Genomic DNA, 18,898 nt, shown 5'->3' with positions numbered 1-18,898 from the left:
TGTTTTTCCTATGATTTTTTTTTGTCAATAGTGATCTACATCACAAAATAGTGTGTGATCAGTACAGTGTATGTACAAAGTGCAGGACTTATCTTCTTTAAGCAAAATGCAATATAATTAAATAATTAAATAATAAAAAATGCATCAATTAAATGTAATTTCCCAAAGCACAATCATTGTTTAATACCTAATTACAAAATAATAATTAATAAAACCCAACCCTGTTCTCAAAGGAAAGGACTAGGTAGATTTACAATAAAATTAATTACAGAAAAAACAATATATATTCTTGCAGTTGTAGAGCAATGGATTGTGTTGATCCCACATGCATATTTCCTAATACCAGTGAATATATAAGGCTTTATTTCTGATTAAAGGACTATAGTGACCAGGTTAAACCCAGATATGTTTTCCCTGAAGATATCATAGCAGAGATATTATAGACATCTTCTCATTGAAAGATAGAATTATGGCTGATTTGATAAACTGTTGATTTTCATTTCTTATAGATATTACCAAAATAAATTGTCCAAAACTAGATGACAATATAACAAAATATACCAAAAACAAATCAATCAAGATATCAAGGTGATAGTTTTACTATATAATCATAGGCTAAAGTGTGAGTCAACTTAATATCCACATATCTATAAATTCAATCAGTTATTAAAAAAGGACCATATATCATATACGTCAGTATATGACAAGAGTATAAGACTGCCTTCACTGAGTTATAATCATTGGTCCAAAAAAGTATATGATGGTTCTTTTAATAATGGATTGAATTTATGGTTATTTTATTTATTTATTTATTTTATTTACCATTTTTCTATACCGAACTTCATGAGAAGCTTCATATCAGGCCGGTTTACATCAAACTTAGTGGTTAACTGAACAAAACCATATAACAGGAAGGCCGAGGCGCAGATACAAATAACAGGGAGAATGAACTTGGGGGCTAGAGTAGCCAGGAAATAAAGGACAGAAAAAACTGGAGAATGAGAACGGATGAGTATACAGTGGCTGGGTCGGTCATTTAGTCTATTGGGCTAAATGAAAGAACTGTTGCAATGTTAGGCTTAAGGGAAGGCTTGGATGAAAAGCCAAGTCTTGAGTTTTTTTGGTTATATGAATATGAAATTGACTCTCACTTTAGTCTATATTAAGGCTGTCATATTGATACCTAGACTGATTTTTTTTTTTGGGGGGGGGGGTATATTTTTTATGGATACCACAGCACATGTATATCAAATATGATTCATATTTAAAGGTGGTAGCCCAAACCTCTCAGTCACGAAGCTGTAATTCTCTGTGGTTACTAACATTCAATGAAAAATACCTACTGTTGCCAGGTAACAGCATCCACTGTGCTGCCAGCCACTTTCATGAACCTGCAGAAAAATAGAAAAGGAAACCATATAACCTCCAAGCCTAGACAAATGAAAAATTAGTACCTATATTAATTCTGAGCTACATTTAGTATTGAAAAGGTTAAATATATTCAAGCCCCTTCTGTCTTGAATTACTAGATAAATATTTATATTCCTGACCTGCAATAATGAACTATGACTTCACTGAAAAAAGAATTGCTCAAATTCTAATCTCTCATTGTAACAGAATTGCCATGCTACTATAGCTCTTGCAGTCTGCCCAGTGGGGATTCATCTATATAAATTCAAATATGCGACAAACATCAACTTTCCCCCTCAACCACTGTTCCCTCTAAGCTGTGCACGTGTGCAACCGTGCAAAACCTTTTTCACGGTCATGCACAGCTTTTAGCACCCCCATGCAGGGATTGGATCAGGCAGGAATAAATCAAACCCCTGCCTGATCCGATCAGTGGCATCACACCTTTCTATACCTCCTCCCAGGCAGCAGGTATTGTGTTTATCACGACATCATTTTCTGCTGCCACGGAGCCAGTCTTGCATTTTTTACCATGAGATCAGCCCTGCAGCAGAAGGCGATGACATTGGGATAAAAGCGATTCCTGCTGCTGCCCACTCCACAATTCAGTAGGCCACCGCAGAGCCTGTCCTGCGGTGGCTGAAGAGAGAGCGAGAGAAGACATGGAGGATGCCAATGGACACCATTGGCCGGCGGCTGAAGATGAGGCCCAGGCCCAGTGTGTATGTGTGTGGCTGAGTGAGACCCTAGGTGGTGGGGTGGTGACTGTGGGTGTGGGAGACTGCTTGTGTATGTATGAGCACCTGGGTGTGAGAGCTAGACTGTGTGGGTGGGAGGAGGGGGTTGTGGAAGATTACCTTAGTGGGTGAGATGCTGTGGGAGTGTATGAGTGTGTGAGAGAGGCTGTATGTATGTGAGGGTTAAGAACCTGCGTGTGTTAGGGGAGAGTGAGAGGCTTTGTGTGTGTGGCTGGGTGAGATACTGTGGGTGGTGGTGTATATGTGACTGGCTGTGAGTGTGGGTGCCATCCTCTCTGTGTGGGGGCAAGAGTAAGAGCCTGTGGGTGGGTGAGAGCATGGGTATGTGTTTGTGAGTGTGTGAGAGGCTGTGTGTGTATGAGAGAGGCTGTGGCTGGAGTTTAATATCTACGCGCGAGCGTAGATTTGTGGAAATTCTTGGCCTGATATAGTGTAACACACAAGACACAAATAAATTACAAAGGGATAGATAGCGACAATAATAAGGTCCTTTTCCAAAGGAGAAAAATACTGGTTCACAGGAATATAAAAATCACCCAGACATATGATGATGATGATGATGTACTCATCCTCACAAGCATTTATTTCCTTACATCCTAGATATACCTTGTGGACATGAAATAGCAGCAGGCTCCATAACCTCAGGACAGGAAGGTCTGGTCCAGGTCTTTCCCACATTGCAAACAATAAGGAGAAACACTGAACCTGATCTTAAAGTCCCAGAGGAGATAGATCTACCAGTTATCCCATATTTAGACCTTTGTTTCCCAAACCTCTCCTGGAGGTACACCTACCCAGTCAAATTTTCTGGATTACCACAATGAATAAGCATGAGATAGATTTGAATACATTGAAACTCCTTTTATGCAATTCTTTCTCATGCATAATCATTCTTGTTATCCTGAAAGCTTGACTAGGTAGGGGTGCTCACAGGAGAGGATTGGGAAATACAGTATAGACCAACTCTGCATGCAAAAGTGGAAATAATACGTGGAGCATTAAAAAGAAGATATGCATGGAAAGTTAACATATATACATGACATGCATATATTTATCATCTATTTTAATTAAATACATGTGTAATGTGATGGACCTTATGGTTACATCACCATTAAGACCTGGGTGAGCCTTTAGTTCAGTTAGTGAACATGCAGGTTAGTGTGAGGGGGAGGTTACTATTCAAATGTAGCCCCTGCCTTTGAGGGGTCTGGAATTGCCATACCCCTGAGATTATATAAAGCAGCTCCTACAGCGAGCTCAGGGGTCAGTCACTTTAGGTTTGCTGAAAGTTAGAAAGGAGTTTTTTTTCTTAAGTTGCTTTTTAGGCCCAGTCAGAGGAGCCAGTCAAACCATGCCTGGAAGTCATGACCAGGGTTGGGAGGGGTTTCCTTATACAGTACACTCAATGGCTATTTAGGATTTTCCCTCAAGATCTAATTTTTGGGTTTAAGATTTTAAATGTTATGAGCCTTGTAAGAGCCTGTACGCCACCTGGACTCAGGGCATGAGGAACCCTGTGTCTGGAGCTGTGCAGGATAGGGAAGATCTGCCCTCCAAACCCTCAATGAGGAAAAGGAGCTGTCAGTGATCTGCTGTAAGGAGGAATTCTGGTGTTAAATTCAGTTGAGGGTAAAAGACTTTAAGTTCAAGATCCAGGAGGAAGTTTTGGAAACCCTTCTTTCCTATATTGAAGAAAAGAGAGCTGCTTGCTTCAAAAGGATTCCTCCCATCAGGAATCCAGAAAGAAGAAATAAAGAGACTGTAAGAACTAAGGGAATCCAGAAGATCTGCTAACCATGAGTAAAGGAAATCAAACATCACTGTGGACACCCATCCAATGTTTTCACTACCCTGGAGAGAGAGAGAAGATTTACTGTTGTGTATGGACTCTTTACCATTTCTACCAGTTTAGAAGGGGCTTTTTGACTATTCTAAAGAGACCTTGCCCATCTGGGAGCTCCAATTAACCAAGCCCTGAAGAGTGGATGTTTCCTTAGCCCTGCTTTGTGAGTCCTGCACAGATGGAGAGAAAGAGACTTAACCAAAAGAGAACAAGATACTTCTGTGGTGCTGCAGTTTGAGCTATTATGACATTCATCACTGTTGTTTGAACAGTAAAAACTTAAATTTAGGGCACTAACTTGGTGACAACAGAATATTTCTTTTGCACTCACTGCACCCACTATAAGGACAGGTTTCCTCTCTAAAAGGAACATAAAGGAAAGAGAAATGTTTAAAAGGTTACCCCTGTCACAATGGGCCCTGAAAGCAAATATTTCCCTCCATCTATAAAGGATTTGGCCCTGGAAGTAAGAGAGAATGTGAAAGAGCTTGCTGGAGAGTGGTTCCAGCCCCGAAGAAAACCAAATTCTTTAATGGTCCCACTTATACAGGATAGGCATACTGGGGTGGGGTTACAGTGATATTTACTTGTGTAAATCCCGCCTCTTTATATGTGCAAATACATGCCATTTATGTGGGTATAAAGGGCTTGCTCACAATTCATGCATTTCTACTTGCACCATGTCCAGAAGGAGGGGAATACTAATTAGGAAGTCTAATTTTCTCTCTAGGAAGCAGTCAATCTGCAGCTCGGAAAGACCCTCCTGACTGTTTAGCCTGTAGTCCCCCTATTTTACACAGACCCCTCACCCAGTTATTTTTTCACTTTTAAGATATTAATGATCACTTATTCCAGATATTGAGCAGGAATAATATATGCAAGTAAGGTGCCAAATTTGCATGCAGAAATTGCTTATAAAATAGCAACTTAGATACGTCAGCCCCATCCCAGAATGCCCTCAGTTTGCCCCTTTTTTACACAGACAAATTTATTAATGGACCCTGATTTACACGTGTACACTGAGGTTTTTCAAATACTGTATATTTGTGTATCTGCTATTTTACATGCGCAAATGCTATTTTTTGTGTGTGCAACTTTTGAAAATTCACCTTTAAGTGAGTACATGAGCAGCAGTAAATGTATGTGTGTGTATCAGAGAGACAAAGTGTTGGTCAGTGCCTGAGACTATCTTTACATGTATGTCTGACAGGATGCAGGAGAGTGTGTCAGTGTGTCTGAAATAGTGTGTTTTTGTCAGTTTCTGAGAGAGTATGAAAGTGGATGTGAGTGTGAGCCACCACATTAATCTTGAGATGATCAGCTATGCTAACGCCACTGCCCAGCAAGTTGGTTCTAACTAGGGATGTGAATCGGGCTTCAGACGATTGAAAATATCGGATGATATTTTCAAAATCGTCAGAAATCGGGGGCTCCCGATAAGAGAACCCCACGATTTTGTTCCTGGGGTTCTCTTATTGTTTTGGGGGAGGGCGGGAAAAACGGCACACCAAAACAATCCCTAAACCCACCCCAACCCTTTAAAACTGTTCCCTTAGTTTCCCCTACCCTCCCGAATCCCCCCAAAACTTTTTACAAGTACCTAGTGGTCCAGTGGGGGTCCCAGGAGCCATCTCCCGCTCTCGGGCAGTTGGCTGCCACTAATCAAAATGGCGTCGATGGCCCTTTGCCCTTACCATGTGACAGGGTATCCGTGCCATTGGCCGGCCCCTGTCACATGGTAGGAGCACTGGATGTCCTGCGCCATTTTTAAAGATGGCGCCGGCTGCCCATTACTCCTACCATGTGACAGGGCCTGGCCAATGGCACGGATACCCTGTCACATGGTAAGGGCAAAGGGCCATCGGCGCCATTTTTATTAGTGGCAGCCGACGGCCCTGAGAGCGGGAGATCGCTCCCGGGACTTCCACTGGACCACCAGGTACTTGTAAAATGTTTTGGGGGGGGGGGGTTCGGGAGGGTGGGGAAAGCTAAGGGAACAGTTTTAAAGGGTCAGGTTGGGTTTTTTATTTATCGGCTCGGGCGCAGCCGATAAAACCACGATTGGGCCGCACAAAAAAAAAATTAACGATGTGAATCGGAACCGGAATCGGAACCGATTCCGGTTCCGATTCACATCTCTAGTTCTAACTACTTTGCACCCAATCTGGAGACTTTCACAGTGGGTGTAGTGACTTTCTTCAAGTATCAGTTGTCAACACTGGCTGTGATCTTGATCTCTACTGCCACTTGGCTTGGTTTCCTAGCCTCTGTGGTGCAGCTTACATGCTGCGGCTGCCTGGCTTGCCTTACTTTGCCCTTCTGCCCACCACCTGCTCCTGCCTATTTGTCTCCATTTCCAGCTCTGTGGAATTCCTTTTGCCACCACTGCTAGTTCCTGGATCTGCCTTCTAGGCTGCCCTTAGAGCAGCTAAATTGCCCCCACTCTGGGACCACTGCTGCTGCTGCTGCCTTTCAAGAAGAGCTATGGTACCTGGGAGAGCTGGGGAGCAGAAGGTGGGGGTTGGAAAACTAGACAGCAAGAGGGAGAGGAGTACGATCAGGAGCATGGAGAAAAGAGCAAGCTGGTTTGATAGCAAGGTTTCATGGGAGGAAGAGGTGGAGGAGGGAATCTTAAGGGAGGGCTGGGAGCAAGGGAAAGGAGTTGGAAGAAAAAGGATGGGGCTAAGGGGAGAGAAGAAATGCCTGGTCACTGCTTTTGTGGTGGTGGGTATGTCTCCTAGGGCTTTGGATTGATGCAACACTGAATGTCTATGAACACAAACTGGGTAACCAACTAATTCATGTGGCATGGTTTACAATTGCAATTCACTGGAAGTCTGTGCTGTTACTTAGTCATTGGTATAAACAAGTTCATGACATTACGTTAATTGAAAAAATGACATACTTTACAAAAAACATTGCTATGTATGTATGATAAAATTTGGGGCAAATATTGGGACTACATCAAGATTGTAGGTTATTTAAATCATGCACAGAGTTGAAAAGTTGCTATTTTTTTAATAATGATTCTATGTGTCTAATGTCTATAGGAGAGTCAAACTAGTCATCTGCCATGTACCCAATATGTATTGTTCAATCTGCTGTAACATGTCTGCTAGTTCATTCTGTAAAGAGTTTTAAAAAAGTGGCTGTGTGATCCATGTGATCCCCGCCCCCCCCAAAAAAAAATATAGGCATGCACCCCCTGCCACCACTGCCACCGCTGCTGCTCCTGATCCCCAGTTGCTCCTGTCTTGCTGTATCCTGTTGTCAAAATAGTGCTGGCCTCAAGGCTTCAGGGCCAATTGACAACATTTAACAATGGTACTCAGCAGGATAGGAGTGACTGGGGATCACCTCTGCCCCATTTCAAATTATTCAACCTCACGAATGGAGTAAGATTGTTATGGGGAGAATGGGAGGATGGGGAAGGCTGGGGAGTGGGTTAATTGTTTTTATTGCAGTGGGTTTTTTTGTGTTTTTTTTTTTTTTTGCAGTGGGAGAATGGAGGATTCCAGCCCCTTTATTTCTTTTTTTATGTTTGGTTTTTTTTCCTTTAATTGAAATGAAATAAAGTAAATATGAAATGAAAAATGAATAAAAACCCCCAAATGAAACATCATTTTTCCCATGCATATCCCTACCACATTTATTTATTCTTCTATTCTTTCTCTAGTGTTTCTCTAGTTTTTTCTAGTATTTTTTTCTAGTATTTTTTTCTAGTATTTTTCTAGTATTTTTTTCTAGTATTTTTTTCTAGTATTTTTTCTAGTATTTCTCTAGTGTCTTTACTCCCATAACTCTGACTGGCTTGATGACCCGCTCATCTTCACACGCTCTGACCGGCCCACCAGAACTGTCAATAAAGGTACCCTTACCATACCCTCCCTTAAAAAAGCCCACCTCTCTTCTACAAGGGATAGAGCAATCTCCATCGCAGGCCCCAGGCACTGGAACTCCCTTCCGACCCCCCTTAGACTCGAATCATGCTACACAAAATTTAGAAAGAAACTAAAGACCTGGCTCTTCCGAATAGCCTACCTCGAATAGACCTCTCTTTCCCGCTCCACCCTGCCCCCCCTGTCCTCTTGACTAACACAATTGATCCACAGCCCTGTATATAATGTATTTATAATGTATTTATAGTTATACTCCATACTGTACATAGTTCATCACAGTTTACTGTCCGCTTCCTTGCCTTTATCTCCTCTGCAGCCTATGCTATGCCCCCTCCCAATACCCCTGTTCATTGTATTTCCTTTCCTCCTTTTTAGTTCCAATGTAAACCGGCATGATGTTTGCATACTAATGCCGGTATATAAAAACCTTAAATAAAATAAATAAAAAAAATAGTGTTATGCTGCGCTGGTATTAGTGACTTTAGGTTATTGTGGGTCATTATATTTGCAAATGGGAGGCAAAGGTTACTAAGTATGAACTAAAAAAGGGAACTTGCATATTCACCTACCCAAGAGGGTAGAGTACAATGGAAGAAGATGCGACAAACTGTCTTGCATAAGGAACAATATCCTACAGGCGATCACAGTCTGTGATGGCAGCTAAAATATATCTCTGGCAGTTTGAACAAGAAAGAGCTTGGCAGACTGTATGCATTAATTGGTCTTTTTCTGCCATCTACTGTGTTACTATAGTCATGTAAACACTCTTCTATAGTCACTATACTAGTTCCCCATCTGCTTACGCATATAATTCAAGGTTCTCCTACTCACATACAAGGGCATTCACTCTGTAGCTCTTCATGAGCTTTCTGCTCTTATTTTCACTTATACTCCTCCTTGAAAACTTCATTTTTCAGGCTAGCTGTTAATTATGCTCTTCTTCTTCTCCATTACCACCCCCCAATTTCCACCTTACTGCTATACTGTACATGGCTGGAATAGTTTTTTTTAATTCAGTTATGTTCATACAGTGTTAAAATCTCTAATAGTCTCAAACCTAGACTACTCCTTACAAACTTAGGCCTGGATTTATCAAAATGTGGTAAGTACCGCATGCGATAGCAAAAGGGGTGTGTTTTATGCTAATATAGCATTTATCGCAACTTGCACTAATTACCTGTGTGAAGAGCTAAGTTAGTGCAAATTGTGATACCATTTCAGAATCTGCAAATAAGTGCCAGACCTGTTGTATTTCCTGCATTCAACCACGGGGGGACCATTTTTAATGGGAGGGAGAGAGAGAGAGAGAGAGAGAGAGAGAGAGAGAGAGAGAGAGAGAGAGAGAGAGAGAGAGAGAGAGAGAGAGAGAGAGAGAGAGAGAGAGAGAGACTGGCCATAATATCATGGCCCATAGGTAGGTATTTGTATCCCTATGTTAGGGCCACCTAGTAACTCGAGGTGGGGATTAGATAAGAGTGTAGGGGGTTAGGGCCACTTTGACATTCTATTTCTGACGATTTTGAAAATATTGTACGATATTTTCAATCGTCCGAAGCCCGAGTCACATCCCTACTTAAAACTACTATAACTACTTCAGAATGCCGTAGCAAGACTATTAATTAGATCTAAGAAATATGATCACATTACACCCTTCCTGATGGCAGTGCATTGGTTACCTATACAATCCAGAATCTACTACAAAGTAATAACGATAATATTCAGCATCATTCATTCCAGTAACACCAGACTGTTAGGAGTGACACTACAGCCATACAACCCTCAATGAACACTAAGATAAGATCCCAAAATGAAGGACTATGAAATATTTCCACAATACGAAGCACTCATCTGACACAAATAAGAGATCGAGTATTCTCCATAGTGGGTCCAAAGCTTTGGAATTCTCTACCTGAGATATTATGTAACCTAACAGATAGAAAGAAATTTAAAAATGAACTAAAAACTTGGCTATTCATAATTGCATATAATTTAACTTAAAAACATAGAATATCAGAGCCATAAAGATACGAAGGACAAAAGATAACTGTATGTATGTATCACAAAGAATAAATCAACTGAGAGAATGCAAGATTCTCAAACAACCCACAGACTAAGATGTGAAAACTACCATTCCTATCAGAACTATACACACTCCATGCCTATTTTACTAGGCTAATTCCTTTGGTCCAAGAAGCTGCCTTTAGATAGATGGAAATTAATACCTACAGATTACCAATACTGTAACAAATTGTTTTATTTCTGATTTTTTGCTGAATTTATAACTATGAATGTCCCTTTGTAAACTGTTCTATACATGGAACGATGGTATATAAAATGCTTAAATAAATAAATGTTACCACTCTAGCCATATTCAAATTCCACTTAAAAACACAATTTTGGCTGACTCTGTGGCTCAGTAACAGTGTTAGGCACTGCCATGTGAAAGACCTGAGTTTAATTTGTGGTCAAAAAGTTTCTGTTCTCCAGTTAGCTGGGGCTGGAGATGTTGTGGAAGCAGCTTTCACAGCTTCTGTTATCACTGAATGGTAACTCATAGTGGTCAAACTTATGATCCAAGTTAGCTGATTTCAGAAAGCAGCCACATTTGCGGCCTTCAGCCAAGGGCTGTTGCTGCAAAGGCTATTTTGAGTTGGAGAGGAGGGGGAGGATATAAAATAGACAGAGAAAAGCCTGGGTATTTGCAAACCAAGGCTCATGACACTGTAGCTCAACAGAGGTCAACAAAAAAAACATGTTTTATGGCTTGTTTAAAAACTTAAACCCTGGCTTTCCCTGATATTGCCTTAATGATTTCAACCACTTTTTTTTATAATAAATATATTTCCTGAAGTCTCTTGTCTTGTCTCTATGTTTTAACTAGATTATTAGCTCCATGAAGAAGAAACTGTTATACATATCTGTAGAGCTCTGCATATTATCTAGTAGTGCTATAGAAATGTTAAATAGTACTAGTAATATAATATCAGATGAATCTCTTATATAAGAAGGAATATAAGTGGCAAAGGGTTTCATAAATTTATCAATACAAATTGAAATGGGTTCTAAGAAAAGACAGACCTCTTTCTAGAAATGACAGAGTGACCAAGAGGATTAATAAAGTTTGGTGGATCTTCTGCAATGTATAGATGACAGATATTCTCAGATATGGAACTTTAAGAAAATCATTTTCTTTTTTAGTAAGAAAATCCTGAATCATACAGATCCCTATTATTGATTGAATCTATAAGAAGCATCATAAGCAGAGACGGATTTAGGGTTTTGGTGCCCCTAGGCACTGTCGACCCCTGTTAGCCCCACTCCCCTGCCCCCCCCTCCCCCAGGAAGCAGGAGGTCTAAGACACAGTACTCTACTTTCCTGTGGTAGCTCAGGGGTAGATTCTATTGCAAAATTTAAAAACTGAAGCAAACTGGCAAGCATTTCCATCTTTAATTTTTCATTATAAAAATACATTAGTTTTACTGTAAATTTATAGTATAATTAATATAATTTATTTTTATTGGGTGAAGAAAAGTGATCTCAAGTATCAGTACAGGGAGGAGACCTCAGGGATGGGAAGAGAAAAGGAAGAAGATCAGATATGGGGTGAGGAGAAAAGGGGAGGAGTGTTACAAGGAAAGAGGATTAGGGACAGAGAGGATGGGAGATTGGGAAGATTAGGAATTTGGGATGTGGAGAAGGGAATAGGAAGAGGTAGGGAGTGGGTTCCAGTATCTGGGGGTTAGAATCCAGGATCAAGGGAGGGAGGATGTGAATTGCAGTGGGTGTGGAGGAGAGCAGGGAGGGATCCTTACTATACTCTGGTCCTGCTCCTCCTTGCATCCCTTCTCTAACATCCCATCTAATATGTTATACACATATATTTGGCATCAATCCCTTCTCTCTTTCTATCTCACATACACCCAAACACTGCATCCTACCCTTGTGTCCCCCCCCCCCCCCCCCCACTTCCATACGCAGACTTACATTACCCAGTTCTTAGTGGAACGTAAGATTTGGTGCGAGAGTTAACACTGTTGGAGCTGTTTGGCAATAGTGACCACAACATTATCAAATATGTCTTAATAAATGGAGGGAATTAAATTTAGCACAGCTGAAAGGTAGCAAATCATTAACCAGCCTGCTGCACCCCAGATGTTTGCTGCCATTGACAAAGGCTTAGGGGGTCATTTTCAAAAGCGATCACACGCGAAAAGGGACTTTTCGCGTGCGATCACTAAATGGGGGTGGAGTCGGCCCCAGAAGAGGAGGAGTCGGGGCGGCACCGGGGCTGACTCTGCGGATATATCTCTGGCAGCGAAAGGTAAGGACCTTTATCACCGCCAGTTTTGCGCCGAATAACTACACCTTTTATGGTGTAGTTATTCGGTGCGTAAGCCGGCAGCCAGCGCACCGCAGTGGTGCGATGGCTGCCGGCTTTCGCAGCCCCACCCCCCATTACCGCCGGATTCTCTAAGGTCTGCGACCTTTAAGAATCCAGGCCCTAATGTGCCTATTAACAAATCCAGGAAGGGCTGAGTACTTAGTGATGAATCTCAGACATATAGGGCTGGATTTACTAATACCGCAAGGCATAGTGAATCCCGTGGTAATGGGGGGGTGGGGGGGCGTAATAGTGGGGGGGGTGGTCCTGCGATAGCTGGCAGCAATCGCACCTCTGTGGTGCGATCGCTGCCGGCATCAAACCAAATAACTACACCCCCCGACTCCACGCCAAATACCTACACCGCCCCGACTCCGCCCCCAACTTGGTATCGCATGCGATTAGGGAATTTTCGCGTGCGAAACGTCCCTTATTGCGTGCAATCCGCTTGGAAAATGACCCCCATATTTTGGCTTAGCCATTACTACAATAGTGCCACCTTTGTTGACTGGTTTAGTTACTAAATCATAGTCTCCTCATAAATTTACAGTAAACCACTCCGCTTTAGTAATAATGACATCCTGTTTCAATCTGAAATGGCTTCATTCTGTAAGTCACACAGGCTAGCCAGTGAAATATTTTTAAACAAGGAATTGATTTGATTTCTTTTAACCAACATTACCAGAAAAAGACATTTCTGTGCAATATGGATAATAAGGGCATATTATATAAATATATAATAAAATCATCTTAATGGCATTATGAAGACAACCCTAAAAACAACCTAAATAAATATTTAAATACATGGAGAAGAGCCAATTTAATTGTCATAATAAACACATTCTATATAAAACAAAAACAGGCACCCAGCTAAATCACATAAGTCAACTCTTATGAAATCCTATGTTGCATAGGCTCGGCGGCGCACGCAAGCCCTGGGATGCGCATAACTCCCAGGGCATTCCTGGGGGGGGGGCGTGTCGGGGGGGGGGGGGGACATGTCACGGCCGGTGCGTCATCGGGGGAAAGGGCGTTCTGGGGGGTGTGACCGCGGCCTCCGGACCAGCCCCCGGATCGGAACATGGCACACCGGCAGCCGGCCCGTGTGTGTAAGTTACGCCTGCCTCGGGCAGGCATAACTTTTGAAATAAAGGTAGGGGGGGAATTAGGGCCAAGGGGCGGGTTAGTTAGGGAAAGAAAGTTCCCTCCGAGGCCGCTCCGATTTCAGAGCGGTCTCGGAGGGAACGGAGGCAGGCTGCGTGGCTCGGTGCACGCAGGCTGCCGATTTTGCGCAGCCTTGCGCTCGCTGACCTCGGATTTTAAAAGATATGCATGGCTACGCGCGTATCTATTAAAATCCGGCGTACTCTTGTTTGCACCGGGTGCGCGAACAAAAGTACGCGCGCGTGTACTTTTTACAAATCTGCCTCAAATGTAAAAAGGGAGCACATTCATTTTCAAATGAAATGAAAAACTCACATTTTGGTTTATTTCATTTGAAAATAAATAAAACACCCACTGCTGAAATTCAGATTTTTTTTCCATTGACTTTTGTTTTGGAAAGCCAGTGAAAACCCCCCCATAGGAGCCACTACACAGCCCTTCCTGGCCCTTCTCTTATGCCCCCAGCCTTTCCCCTAACCTACCCACCCAAGGCAGTAACTTACCTCATCTGTGGGATTGTAGCAAGCCAAATGGGGCAGAAGTGATCCCCAGTTACCTGGATAAATTAGGCATGCCCTAGAACATCTCTGGAATGCCTCTTTTTTTTATCTGGCTGGATTTTACCAAAGATAATGACTTATCTAGCTGGATAAGTGGTTCGATATACACACATTTTGCCATTTAGACAGATAACATGTAGGCTATTAAATGGCTTTGAATATTGACCTCTTAAGGGCTAATTTTAAAAGCCCTGCGTGAAATCCGGGAGATATGCGCGTGACCTTGTCATGCATTCGCTGCACAGATTTTCAAACACCCGTGGCCACGCGCATATCTCCCAGTACATGCAGAAGAAAGAGTTTTTGGAAAAGGGGTGGGCTGGAGGCGGGGACTGGGCAGGGCATGTGCGGGCCATGGGTGGGCCAAGGCAGCACCATTAATAGGCACTGTCCCACTAAAGCACACGCTGGGAGCCAATTGAACTGAGCATGTTGCTGCTGCTCCGGACTGTGGATAAATACTAAAACAAAAAAATCTAGGGCAGTTAGCAGGGTTTTAGGGGTTGGGGTTAGTAAGGGAAAAGGGAGGCAGGTTAGGTAGAGGGTTTAGGAAGTTTCCTCCCAGTCCGCTCCTTTATTGGAGCGGACTGGGAGGGACCTGGGGAAAAGGCCTATTCCTTCGCTGCACACATCTACTAAATTTCCTCCCACTTACGTGCCCAAGACAGCACTCGCGCACATGTGCGTGTGTCGATTATAAAATCATGTGTGCATGGGTAGCAGATTTTATAACATGCGTGCATCAATGTGCGCATGTTATAAAATTGCCATGTCCATGTGTGCACTTCGGCAACCGCACACACATGGACGCCAGTGTGCGGGTCTTAAAATCTATCTTTTACTGTTTTTAATAATAACTTCCCTTTTGCTGCTAACTGGAGCTTATATATTGCACATTACTATACTTATACTCATGTGCTGACATTTGCAAAAGGTGTCTAGAAGTGCCACATTCAGCAGTCTGCTAACTGGATGGTATGGTCAACCATTGCTCTTTTATGAGCTTCTGTTTCCCAAATTTATTTGACATTGTCATTCAAAATCAAACAGAAGTCAGCATTCAAATACCCGATGAGCAGGTAAGACTGGTTATCTTTAGGCGAATGTTCAACTGAACCTAACCAGCAAACATTTCAGCAGAACATTCAGCTAAATCTAGCTGAATGTCAAAAGTTTACCAACCTGATTTAGTGTGGCTGGGTTTTCTGACTAAACTTAGCTGGTTAGTGCTGCAAATTAAGTCATTAACCAGCTAAATCCTCTAAATTAAAAACTATAAACCCCAGAATACCTCCTTCCTTCCTGTCCCCCATCTCAAAATGAACCCCCACATCCCAAACAGTGCAGAGCCCTTCCTTCCTTCCTTCCCTCCCTGATTGATTTCAACAAAAAGAAAGGCTGCCTGGGAGGCCATTGCCGCCTCCTTGCCGTCCTCCCTACTGCCAATTCATAAATAATGCCTAACCTACGGGCTGATTCAGTAAAGTCGCCTGTGCGCGTGATTCAGTATTTAAATGAGGCCTGGCAGTAGAAACAGGCAAAAGGAGGCGCTAGGGACACTATTTATTTAAATAATTTCTATACCGGAGGTTCCTGTATAATATACATATCACCCCGGTTCACAAAGAACAGTAACTATCGCTACAAATAGCGGTTTACATAGAACAGAATAAAAAAGAAGTTTTACATTGAACAAGAACTAAGTAAACAAGATTTTACATTGAAGTCAGCATGTGTAAATTTCTGATTGAAAAAAGGAAGAAAATAATAGATCTGAATAACTCGTTGTGGGCTTGAAAAAGACTTTTATTCGAGTTCTTGGCTCTAGGGGAAAGCTTGTTTGAAAAGCCAAGTCTTAAGTTTCCCTTTAAATGTAGAGTGGCATGGTTCCAAACGAAGGTCTGGAGGGAGCGAGTTCCAAAGTGAAGGGCCCGCTGTGGATAATGCACGTTTCCTCAGAACGGATTTTGCCGGTTGTGTGATTAGTCTGTTCTGATAGGCGCTTCTGGTTGGTTTCACAGATGTGTGTAATTGAATTTGAAATGTTAGGTTGAGAGGTGCGATGTTGTGTAAGGCCTTATGTATCATCATTAAAGACTTGAACTGGATCCTGTATTTAATCGGAAGCCAGTGGAGATGGTGGAGAATTGGGGTGATATGATCTCTCTTTTTGGCATTTGATAGAATTCTTGCAGAGGCGTCACTAGTGCGCCCCTAGCACCTCCTTTTGGCCCAGAGCAGCGGCTGTCAGCGAGTTTGACAGCCGACTCTCAATTTTGCCGGCGTCGGTTCTCGAGCCCGCTGACAGCCACAGACTCGGAAACCGGACGCCGGCAAAATTGAGCGTCCAGTTTTCGACCCGACAGCCACGGACTGACCTCAATTTATTTTTCCTTTTTTTACCCTTCGGGACCTCCAACTTAATATCGCCATGATATTAAGTCGGAGGGTGCACAGAAAAGCAGTTTTTACTGCTTTTCTGTGCACTTTCCCTGTGCCCGAAGAAATTAGCGTCTACTTTTGGGTAGGCGCTAATTTCTGAAAGCAAAATGTGCGGCTTGGCTGCATATTTGCTTTGTGAATCGCGCGGGAATACCTAATAGGGCCGTCAACATGCATTTGCATGTTGAGGGCGCTATTAGGTTCGGCGGGTTGGACGCAGATTTTCGGCCCCTGACTGAATAAGGGGTAAGGGAAAACGTGCATTCAATGGCAGGTTAACAGTGCGCTCCATCGGAGCGCACTGTACTGTATCGGCCCACTAGGGAGCTAATGCCCCTTTCTCCCTCCATGTAGCACAATCTGCCAAAATAAGGGGCCGATGCAATGAAATGCACCCAGCCTAGCACACGGGTTTACAAGCTGTTGGACATGCATTCTGGACATGTTAGACTAGCACCCAATACACTATGGAGATTAGCGCGTCCAAAATGTGTGCCCAAACAAATGCGCACCCAATAGCGCCCATCACATGTAAACTCCATGCAGATGAGGCTATTAGCTATTACCTCTGATGCAGGAAAGTGGCTGTGCGCCTAACACATATGGCAAATTTTACTCCAGCCCGGAGGTAGAGTAAGATCAATTTGCAAGTCAAGAGCTCATGAGATATAAACACATGCGGTCCTCTGGGGCCCTCTACTTAGTATCATTCTGACACTTTAATTTACTGTTTGCAGTGGAGAAAAAAATGTTTATTGGCTTGATTACAAAAAAAAAAATTGCTTCTGGCCGCACAAGTTAGACACCCATAGCAAGGGATGCTTTAATATAAGACACTTCAGCAATCTCAGCAAAATAACCAAAAAATTGTCCTGAAGAAATGGGATAAAAATGGACGCTCGTATTGAGCACTCATTGCAATTGTGGATGCCCGATGCAATTGAGTGATACAGACGTACAATTCTCTCCCCAGTAAGCCCTTTTTTATGCAGCCCTTCGTTTAAATACTACATCGGGTGTCCGGGGGATGTGGCTGCATGCGCTTTAGGAGAACGGGCTCTCAATACGAGCACTTGTTTTCAGCAGGCATCTTACAATGGCCCCCTGAGTTTGTAGGAAAGGGGGTCCAATGCCTTCTTCCTCCTTCCCCCTCAGCTGGCCAGATCCCTAAAAATAAGGCTCTTTGGGGGGAGGGGGGGGGGGGAGAGGGGAACCAATACCCCCTCCTTCTTTCCCTCCCTGCTGGCCTGATTACAAAAATAAGGACTCCCTCCACTGCCCATTTGCAGCCACTCTGCCTCCCTCCCTCCCAGCTCTGCAAAACATTAGAAAGGAAAGCCTGCCAGCAGCAGAATTCTCCCTCCTTCCTACCCTTTATACTGTCTTGAAAAAAAAAGTACTCCAAGCTCCTCTCCTACATCACGTCTTCCCTAAAAGATAAAGTGTCAGCTGGAGACTTTCCTCCTCCCTCTCTCATGTCTGAAAAAAGACCAGATCTCTAGAGCTGTGTCTTCAGTGATTTTGTAATGTGGATAAACAATGACTGGAAATGAGAAGAAGACCAAGAAGTAATCACTACTCTTTCTAATTCAGGCTTCAGATATGAAATGCAAACATACTTATCTACAATCTCATTATGCTACTTACTTTGCACACTAAACTACATCTTTCATCTACATAAAAGACAGATAGCTCAAACTATTTTTATGACAAATAAGCTAGCATTTATCATTATTTTTAAGTAAGCAAATTTTTCTCTGACATATGGAACCCAATTCTCAATAGTCTTTGTAAGCTAGCACATACATGTGAACATTGATGCAGCTAAAGTTTCCGTAGTATTTTCTAATCCGTGTGGCAGGAATGTCACAGATTACAAAATACCATGTATCTCTGCCTCAAAAGTACATGCATGTATTTCAGTATGTGTGCATATGCAGGAAAATACATAATTTCTATAACCATTATAAAAAGTACACACATTCTTTATGCACGTAATAACCCAGAATTAAATGCAGAGGCGGGTATGCAAGTGCTTTGCATTCTGAAAATGCTTACTTGTGCGTATGCTTGGAATCAGCAGTTTGCCAACACCTCCAGCAGTTTACCCAGATTTCTAGCACTTCAACCTGACCCATCACCACTAACATAGGGACCCGAGACCATCGTTCCGGCAGTCGCTTCCTCCTCCCTTTGTAAATAATACACATGACAACTATATGGTATAACAAAAAGGCCGCAGTTTATTGTACATAACCCGAGCCAACATCATAACATCACTACAAATAACGTCCCTTTCTCCACCTCCTCCGCTGCCTCCCACTCTTCGCTTACACCGCGGCCTGGTGATAAGCAGGCATTTGACCCCCCTTTTTCCCCTACTCACCCCGCCGCGTCACAGCGAGGGTAAGCTTGCGGCCTGAGCATCGGCCCCCCCCTT

The 18,898-nt window shown here is 42.7% G+C and overlaps 1 protein-coding gene across 3 annotated transcripts in view; it reads right to left on the bottom strand.

Annotated features, from left to right (window-relative positions):
- Nucleotides 1-18,898, bottom strand: part of HPSE2 (heparanase 2 (inactive)) — a 1,066,536-nt gene that overhangs the window by 362,738 nt on the left and 684,900 nt on the right. For all 3 annotated transcript variants that reach the window (XM_029610101.1, XM_029610102.1, XM_029610103.1), the window contains one exon: nt 1,344-1,391. In XM_029610101.1, coding sequence (XP_029465961.1) covers nt 1,344-1,391 — 48 coding nt within the window. The remainder of the gene's footprint in view (nt 1-1,343; nt 1,392-18,898) is intronic.

Source organism: Rhinatrema bivittatum, chromosome 7, assembly GCF_901001135.1.
Source record: "Rhinatrema bivittatum chromosome 7, aRhiBiv1.1, whole genome shotgun sequence".
NCBI lineage: Eukaryota > Metazoa > Chordata > Amphibia > Gymnophiona > Rhinatrematidae > Rhinatrema > Rhinatrema bivittatum.
Note: the sequence above shows the minus strand (reverse complement) of the source record. Positions and strands in the feature narration are given on the sequence as shown.